The sequence below is a fragment of the Eubalaena glacialis genome, chromosome 3 (genome assembly GCF_028564815.1).
Source record: "Eubalaena glacialis isolate mEubGla1 chromosome 3, mEubGla1.1.hap2.+ XY, whole genome shotgun sequence".
NCBI lineage: Eukaryota > Metazoa > Chordata > Mammalia > Artiodactyla > Balaenidae > Eubalaena > Eubalaena glacialis.
Window position 1 is genome coordinate 84,710,009 of NC_083718.1, and position 9,732 is coordinate 84,719,740.

General features: G+C 54.3%; 1 protein-coding gene across 1 annotated transcript; it reads left to right on the forward strand.

Annotated features, from left to right (window-relative positions):
- The first annotated feature begins 3,021 nt into the window (after positions 1-3,021).
- On the forward strand, positions 3,022-5,294 carry C2CD4D (C2 calcium dependent domain containing 4D). The gene is made up of 2 exons (XM_061186007.1): positions 3,022-3,081; positions 4,047-5,294. The coding sequence occupies exon 2, from the start codon at positions 4,122-4,124 to the stop codon at positions 5,181-5,183; it is 1,062 nt and encodes a 353-aa protein (XP_061041990.1). The 5' UTR covers positions 3,022-3,081; positions 4,047-4,121; the 3' UTR covers positions 5,184-5,294.
- Positions 5,295-9,732: the final 4,438 nt, after the last annotated feature.

Genomic DNA, 9,732 nt, shown 5'->3' on the forward strand with positions numbered 1-9,732 from the left:
ACTGCCCCACTTCTCCCTACTCTTTTAGCAAACTCTTCCAGAGAGTTGTCTTTGCTCTCTTCCTTCTATTCTTTCTCAAGCCCACTCCAATCAGGCTTTTGCCTTCACCACTCCATTGAAACTGGTCTTGTCAAAGTCACTAATGACTCTGCAGGGCTAAATCCAATGGTCAACTCTCAGTCCTTATTTTATTGGAACTTCCCACAGCATCTGGCACAGCTGGTTCCTCCTCCTCTCCCACTCTAACTGTTGGGCACCCAGGACTCGGTCTTTGGATCCTTTCTCTTTTCTACCTTCAGTTCATCAAATCTTGTGACTTTAAATTCCATCTACCTTTCTCTTGGTGCCCACATTTATACTTCCAGTCTGGGCCTCTCCTCTGAGGTCCGGATTCGTATATCCAACTGCTTACTCAACATCTCCATTTAGACGTCTAACAGACATCTCATTTAATAGATCTAAAACTGAGCTCCTGATATTTCCCCCTCTCAGTAAATGGCTACTCCATTCTTCCAGTTGTTTAGGCCAAAAACCTTGGATAATTCTTTCTCTTAAATGGGGATGGATCCATCAGGAAATCCTACTGACTCTATCTACAGAATATATCCAGAAACTGACTACCACAACACGGATCCATGCCCCAATCATCTTGTGCCAAGATTATTTCAATATTCTCCTGTCTGAGTTCCCTACTTATGGCCTTACCCCTTTTATTCTATTCTCAACGCAGCCACCAGAGCAACCCTTTTAATGCATAAGTCAAGTCATATCAGTCCTCAGCTCACCACAAGGAGAAGCTAAAATTGTTACAAATGCTACAAGCCCCCACAGAGTCTGGCCCTGCTCTCTCTGACCTGACTTCCCCATCACTCCTTCTGCTCCAGCTACACTGGCCTCTTCGCCTCCTTGAACACTCCAGGCATACTTCTGCCTCAGGGCCTTGGCATTTCCATTGCTTCTGCCTAGAATGCTTTTCCCTCAGATATCCTTCCTCCTTCCTTCATATCACTACTGAAATGTTACATTCTCAAGGTGGCCATCTTTGACCACACTATTTAAAATTGCATGCTCTCCTGACACCCTCTATGATCCTCCCCTAATTTAATTTTCTCCCCAACAGTGATTTCCATCTAATAAACTGTATTTTTTGCTCAGTTATTTTTGTCTGTGGTCTTTCTTCCCCCACTAAAGTATAAACTCCATCTAGCCAGAAGATTTCTCTGTTTTCTCACTGCTATATCCCCAGAGTGCAGTATACAGTGCCTGGCACATAGTAGGTAGTCAATAACTATGGATGAATGAATGAATGAAGCCACAGAATCAAACTTCCTTAAATCCTACCCTTCCTCTGGACTGCTTATCATAGAAGACAAAAATGTCCTTATTGTCAAGTCAGATTGAAGTGGGGTTTCTCTTTTCATGTACTTTTAGCAGAAGTCAGCCTAACTGATGCGCACTTGTGATCTTATTTAATCTTCATGCCAACTCTGAGAGTTAGGTATTTTCTCTCCATTTTTCAGATGGGAAAGGTGAACCCCAGAGAGATTAAGTTACAGGCCAGAGGTCACACAGCTAGTAAGTCCCAGAGCTCAGATCCCCAACCCACCTGACTGATGCCACAGCTGTGAGTTCTTGGTTGCAGCACTCCACACAGACCACCCTCCCCAGAAATGACACCAGGGCTGAGCTGAGTCAGCAGCCACAGGATTGGAGGGTCTGCGTGCCGCCAGGGATCTCCATAAAAGAAACATTTGCTCCCCCAAAACCCTCAAGTATCAGATGTCAAAATAATCATCTTGTTTCCTGAATTTCACAATTTGTCTTGTTGCTGTCGTTATTGCCTGTCTGCTTCCCCATTCTATGTCTCCCCAGCACTTAGCACAATGAAGAGATAAATGAACTAATTCAGACACAATTCTGCTTAATATCATTCATCCATTCAACAATCCTGATTGAGCACCTGCCTTGTTCTAAGCACTGTCTTTGTGATGCTTACAGTCTGCTAAGGGAGGAGGACATTAAATAATCACAGAAATAAATCACAGAAAAAAACAAAAACAAAACAGAACTGTGAACAGTACCATAAAGGAAAAGTATGGGATGCTGTGAAAGTAGACAAGAGAACCCCCTAATTTCAATAGGAGCGTGTCAGTGAGGGCCTCCAGATCTGAAGGGTGAAGGGGAAGTGGTCCTAGAAGAGGAAATAGCTTATGCAAACATCCTAAGGAGTGAATGAAGGATAGTGAGTGTGCCTGGAGTACAGCTGATGGTCTCATCTTGTCAGTGGTGGCCTGTGTTTCCTAGGATCTGCCTTCAAGGAGGGGAAGGAAGGGGGAGACATCCTCCATGTTTGCAGTTTAACACACTTCTGACAAGGATGGGGGGCGGGTGGGCACAGCCTGACTTTGACTCACTGATGGAAACAGCTCTGTCCTCAGTGTCTCTATGTCCAGAAATTTCGAGCTTGGTCCCTTTTCCCTGATCCAGTGTAACTGAGAGAACCAGTCACTACAGATAACTCTGTCTGGGAGCAATTGGGATGTCTCCAAAACTGAACAATGGGGGCCAAGGCAGGATTCCAGCAAGGAGGGCTTTGCAGAAGTTACCATTTGTGTGGCAGTGGCTGTGGCTTTCACCTAGGAGGGCTGGGTGGGGCCAGCGTAGCATTAAGGGATGGAAGCCACTGCCCACTAATGGCTGTCTCCCTTTTCACTGCGGCCCTCCCCAACTCCCAAGCAGCCGGGGCCCAGCAGAGAAGGCCCCAGGGCACAGGGCTGGCTTGCTGCTAGCAACCTGAAAGAAGGAGTTAAGAAGGACGGGCTGATGGCCGCAAAGACAGAGCTGTGTTTACCCAGGAAAAGAGATCGTACGTAGGCAACGGAGGCCCCTGCCAGCTCCTCCCAGGACTGGGCTGGGGTAGCAGGCTGGAGAGGAAGCTGCTCGCCTCCGGGCTCTGAACGTCGCCTGGCCCACCGGTGAGGCCTGCACTCTGGGCGCCTGACCGAGCCTGCTGCCATGGGCTCAGACTCCCAGGCAGAAAGTCGGAACATCGCGCTCCCTGAGGTGCGGCGAGGGGGTGCGGTAAGCGTGCGCTGGCGGCGGGGCCTCCCGGAGTCAGCTCAGGGGGTGGCAGAGGATCAATGCTGCCTTTGTGCTCACTGGTTTCCTAGGGAGAAAGGGAGTGGAGAGTGGGAGGGGCGGCCCAACGGCTGGGCCCGCGCTGCAGAACTCGGGATGCGGTAGGGCTGGGACGCAGGGAGCGGAACAGTCAGGGCTTTAGGAGGGGTGGGATTCTGTGCTCCCGAGAGGTGCGTCTCCTTGAACCGGCCCTAGGTGCTCGCAGGGCAGCAGCAGCCAAGTGTGCAGCGAGTCTGCTTCTGGCCTGGAACGACTCGGGAAGGCGAGGGAGGAGCAAGAGGAGGCAGGTGGGGCTAGGGCCGAAGGATGGCTCAGCCTGGAGAAGCTTGCGGTGCCGCCGGGGAGTGCAGCCTGCGGGGATGGGGTGCTGGGGAAAAGGGGGTAGTCCCAAGGGGCTCCAGATCAGACATTGGAGGAGAGCCTTAGTCTTCTGGAATGGGCATGGGAGAAGGGGGTGAACCCTCCAAGGGCCGCGGTGTCTCTTCAGGGAGAGAGTGTATATGAGCGGGGGTTCCGAACCCGGGTCGGTGTCTGCGCCTACAGACCTTTTGTTAATGAGGGTGTTACTCTATTCTCCTAATAGGAGTCTAGGCTTCTAGTGGGGGTGTTAGGCCTTCTAACTCTGAAGTGGGTGTGCATCTTCAGTACCAGCGGGAGCAATGGGAGAGCCTGTGTACTCGGATGTCCGAGGCCTGATCCGAAAATGTGACTGGCTAGCCCTGGGCTCCCTCTATTTCTCCCCGGACCCCCAGACTTTGAAGCCCTTTGTCCCTCCCCATCCTCCCCCAACCCCGCTTAAACAGGGGCTTGTGCACCCCGTGGGCCCGTAAAGAAGGGCACGGCGGCAGACCACCCGGTGTCCGTTTGCAGCATCACCCACCTTGGGCTTTCCTTCTTTCTTTGTCCAGGCCTCCACCTGAGACGCTGGGTTTGGACCCTCTCGGCCTCGTGGAACTCGGCCTTTCAGCCCCCCACCCCACCGCATGTGGATCGTGGAGAAAGCTGGCTACCGGGTGGGGGCCGCGGAGCCCAGGGCCCGGTGGGCGCCCTCCGGCCTGTTTCCTAAGCGCCGCACCCCGTGCCCGCTGGCTCGCGCCTGCCCCAACGTCCTCACCCCCGATCGCATTCCGCAGTTCTTCATCCCGCCTCGGCTCCCCGACCCAGGCGGCGCCGAGCCCCTCACCGGGCGCCGCGTGGGCGGGCGCGGCCTCCCCGCGGCCTGTTGGCTGCCGCACCTGGCGGGCCGCGAAGGCTGGGCCTTCCTGCCCGAGAGCCCACACACGCGCCGGCGCGAGTCCCTGTTCCACTCGCCGCCGCCCGCCCCCGCCGGGGGGCTGTCCCCCGCGCAGTCCAGGCTGCACGTCTCCTCCCCGGACCTGCGCCTCTGCCGGGCCCCCGACAGCGACACGGCCTTGTCGCCCGACTCGTCGCCCTTTGGCTCGCCGCGGCCAGGCCCCGACCGGCCCCGGCCGCCCAGGCCGCGCTCGCTGTCCCCGGAGGAGGCGAGCTCGGCCGACACCAGCCCGTACGCGCCGCGCCGAGCGGGGCGGCCCAGGCCGCCGCTCTTCCACCTCGACTTCTTGTGCCGCCAGCTGCGGCCGGCCAAGGAGAGCGTGCTGCGCCTCGAGCCCCTGGGCGGGCAGCTGCGGCTCTCCGCCGAGTACCAGGCCTGGCCCGGGCGGCTGCGGCTGCGCCTGGTGAGCGCCGAGGGGCTGCCCGGGTCGCCGGCCGGCCCCGGGAGCGGCGGCGGCGGCTGCTGCGTGGTGCTGAGGCTGCGGCCGCGCGCCCGGGCGCGGGGCCAGCGGAGCCGCGTGGTCAAATGCAGCGCCAACCCCATCTTCAATGAGGACTTTTTCTTCGACGGGCTCGGCCCGCCAGACCTGGCCGCCCACAGTCTGAGGGCCAAGGTGCTGGACAGGGGAGCAGGCTTCCGCAGGGACGTGCTGCTGGGGGAGTGTGAGACGCCCCTGATTGCCCTGCTGCCCCCCCTGCGTGATGGGCCAGGTCCCGGAGCCTCCCTGGCGCCTGCCCATCTCAGCCTGTAGCCTGAGAGACTGTCTCTTCCTCAGGAGGTCTCCACCGGGTCTGCAGTCCTCATTCTTTCCATCTGCCCGGCACGTATTTATTTTTGCTAATAAAATACCTGTTTGTCTCTAGCGGTATCTCTCCCACTTGTTGGCACCCTACGCTTTCAGATCTGCAGCCTACCCTCCTCCCTCTGCCCTGGCCGTACACGGGATGGAGGAAGCTCATTCAGTTGTCTGATTTGGAGCAGACCTTAAGCAGTGGTTCTCAAACTTGAATGAGCATCACAATAACCAGACATCAGAAATCCTGGATGAGCTTGATAAACATGCAGAAAGAATCCTGGGCTCCATTCCTGAGAGACCCTGACACTAGTTCAGTAGGTCTGGCCTGAGTAGGGCCTAGGTTCCCTGTTCAACCCTACCCCTTCAGGGGGCCCTCCAATCACTGAGTCACTCCAGAAAAAAACTCTGTGACTGAAACCAGCATAAGCCACCTTCCGCTGGGGGTTCCTTGGGGCTGCACAGGGGAAAGCAGCACTACCCCACCCATCTACCCACCCCCCCATCTGTTCTGAAGAGAGATGAAATTTCCATGTCTTGGGAGTGAGTCAGTGGATGTAAGACTAGCACACTATGCCTTTAGGTGTCCTCTCTCTTGCCTGTCCCTTCCACACCTGTGCCACCCTTGGGGGTAAAGCTGGAGCTAGGAGCTAGAACAGTGCTTGGGTAATGAAAGACCAAGATAGAATGTCCCAGGGATTGAGGTCCTGGGGGAGGAGGGGGTCCCACTGGACTGTAAGAGCTGTTCTCAGGGGTGCCCAGAAAAGGCTACCCCAGTGAGTAGGGGCAGAATGTGGAAAATGGATAAATGTAGGTCACATTGTGTTTACCTCCTACCTGAATGTCCCTGACGTCAGCAGTGACCTTCTTCTCTCTCCCCCACCTTCCCTGGAGCTGGTTCCTCTTGGCTCAGGCCAGGCTTGGAGGAGGAAAGAAGGGAGGGGGAGAGGGAGGGAGGAAGGGAGGTGCTGTGCCAACCCAACTTCTTTCTCCCTCCCCCTTTCGCATTTTGCCCGGTGGCCCTAACCAGGGCCAAGCCTGCTGGATCTAGATAAACCTCAGCATGTGTAATGCTAGCATCACACACACACACAAACACACACACTTGCATTCAAAGCACCCCTCGGTTCCTTCTCCTTCCCCTGATTAGGTCCCTCCCCACCCCACCCTCAACACCACCACCACCACCCCCGCCCCCCCCCGACCCCGGCCAGGGAAATCTTGCTCCAGATGTCCACTAGGTGGTAGCATTGATCAAATAATATTAAGTGCTAACAGCTACGCCAAGATAATTGCCATGCAAGGAACTGTTCCAACAACTTGCCAACAACCCCATTGAAGGTTAAGTACTATTGCTAATATTTTTATCCAGTGTGACCTTGGGTTTTACTCATCCAGTGAGGGGTAGAACTAGGATTCAAACCCAGAGAGTCTGGCCTTAGAATCTGGGTTCTTTTTTTTTTTTATAGTAATCTTTTATTTATTTATTTATTTTTATTTTTATTTTTTTTGGCTGTGTTGGGTCTTCGTTTCTGTGCAAGGGCTTTCTCTAGTTGCGGCAAGTGGGGGCCACTCTTCATCGCGGTGCGCGGGCCTCTCACTATCGCGGCCTCTCTTGTTGCGGCGCACAGGCTCCAGACGCGCAGGCTCAGTAGTTGTGGCTCACGGGCCTAGTTGCTCCCCGGCATGTGGGATCTTCCCAGACCAGGGCTCGAACCCGTGTCCCCTGCATTAGCAGGCAGATTCTCAACCACTGCGCCACCAGGGAAGCCCCCAGAATCTGGGTTCTTAATCACCTCACTATAATATCCCTAAGTGCCAGCTGCCACCTCCCAGTCAGGTCACTTCCTTCCCCAGGATGATAGCTCTCCAATCTTTTCAGCCTGTGAAGTCCACCCATAGGTCCAGCTCTATCCCTAGTACTGTCCTACTTCAGTCCCAAATCCTCCCCTAACAACCTTTGGTGAGTAACTGTATTTGATGCCCATTTGAAAGTAGCTGGAAAGAGAAGTAGAGGTCATTTACCCTTCATTCATGCAGTCCTTCAACAAATACTTAGGGAAGGCCAGGAGGTTCTGGGCATTGGATACAGCAGTGATCAAAACAGACATGGGGATCAGACAATTTACAAAATGAATAAGTACAATGTAGAAATGTTACCTGGTAATATGTTCTAGAGAAAAATAAAGCAGGAGAAAGATTAGGAAGGGAGTCAGACAAAGAGAAGAAAGGAAGATTGTAAGAATGGAAAGAGGGAGGGAGGGACAGAAACATCGCTTTTTAACCACAGTACTTTGTACCAGTAGGTCCTGTACTTTATTGTTATGCCAGTTAATCATTGCAACCACTCAGTAAGGCGGGTACCGTTACCATTTTACCGAGAAGATAGATCAGAGAGGTTAAGTAAACTTGCCTGAGGATCAGCCCTGACTGCAGGGAAGTTTTAGGACTGTGGCTCCATCCAGACCTCCTACCTCACCTGCCATTCAGAGGAGGCCCGCAAGGTGAGAATTCAAGTCCACTCCGGTCAGGAGCAGTTCACTCAGTATCCACAGCTGTGACCCTCCCCCTCCCCACCCCCCCATGGGGACCACAATGTCCCTGGAGGAACTTCCAGGCTAAACTAAAGCCACAGAAGCATGCCCTGGGGCAAATAAGGTCGTAAGAACCCCTCCTGTGTGCAGACTGCTCTGGCCTCAAAGCATGTTCACAGACACAAGTCTGGACAGATATTACTGTCCCCTTTTTAACAATGTGGTAAATGAGGACTAATAGTAGGCTACATTCTTACCCGTCTTTCGGCTCCAAAAATCAGAGCTCCTGCTTTTCAACCCTCCTTGCTACGTCCAAGTCTAAATGACCACAGATGTTAATTGACAGATGAGTGCTACAGGCAGGGTCACATGGAAAGTTCAGGGCCAGGAGCTGAGGTCAAACTCCCACTGGGCCCTCCACCCACAGTGGCCTTTGTAACAGGAAAGGGGAGGGGTGGTGACTGTGAGATCTACAGATGTTTATAGAGCCGGAGATGTCCTTTTTTTAATGGCTGAGGGGACTGTGCCCCCTCCCTGAGTCACTCCAGTGGGTTGAGGTCTCCCCAGGCATGGACCTCTTAGGAAGGACACAAAGGAAGGTGTTCCTAATCACTGGATCAGGCCTCCCAGAGCGGGTGGCCCTCGAAGGATGGAGCTGAGGTAGTATGTGGCATGCAGGCTGCCCAGGCCCCACAAACTTTCCACCTTTACACCCCAGGCCCTCCCAGGAGGGGCAGGCTTGCACGAGCTTTAAGTGGTTTCTGTGGTCTAGGGGGTGGAAAGGAAGGGAAGAAGAAGTTGGTGACTGCTCCCCAGTTCCAAGCCACCACCACCACCCTCCACGCCCCCAGGCTGCTTGCCCCTGGCGTTCAGATTCCCCTGATAAGGGAACTTGGGCACGTGGTGGGTGAATTGATTCTCTGATCCCTATCAGCCTCTTCCTTGCATAAGAATGTGAGAATGTATTTGGGGAGGAAATAACCACTGCCCTGCTCTGAAAGGACTGATTCCTCCAGAAAAGCAGCTGTGATTAGAGCAGGAGGGAGGAAGTGTAGGCATGAGGGGGGACTTCCCAAAAGGATGATCAGGGTACCTACTTGCCCCAGGGAGAAAGAACACCAGCCATCCATGCTTAGGGTAAGGAAGGCGTAGAGATACGAGAATGTCTGGGAAGCATGAGACTAGCTTAGGCCTAGAGGCCAGGACCCTGTCTTCCCAACCACCAGTCACTTCCTCCCCACCTTACACAGTGGCACGAAGTGGCATGGCTGAGAGAGGCAGCCAGACCTACCATATCTGGGGTGGGGAGGGCTGCCTGGCACGATGCCAGGGCCAAGTGCCCATCCCCAGGTGCTCTGCACGGCCTCTACTCCATGCCCATGCTTGGGAGGTCAAGAAGGATCCTGAGGGACCCAGAGTCACAGAGAAAGAGAGGCTTAGAGAGGAGAAAATAAAAAGAGGGATGAACTACCAAGGCACAGAAAACAGAAGAGCCACAGGCATGGAGCGGTTGGCAGGCAGAGACACAGAGAGAGGATACTGAGAGGAAGCAAAGCCAATCGTGGGCAGGGAAGGGGACAGCAGAGCAACACTGCCCCAGCACCCCCTGCACCCTGCCCCTCTGCCTCTTGCCGGCTCTACTTGTCTGCTGGGCACTGGCCTGGGTGGTGCTTTAGAGAGCTTTGCTTCTTACTCCAAGCTTGCCCAAGGGGCTGAGCCCCAAAACAGACCAACATCCTGTTCTGTGCAGAGAAGTATACACAGACGCGTGGGCCATGCATTTACCAAAAGGACACGGGGATAATCAGAGTCTCAGAGGAACAGACACACGCCCCCAGACTCTCGGTACAGGAAGGTCCCCAAAAGTTTCCACTCCACTCTTCCTCACTCCCTGCACTCTTGTCAACCATCCTGGGAGCTGGAAAGTCCTTTTCTACTTCTAACCTTTGTCCCGTAAGCTGCAGCCCTCCGGA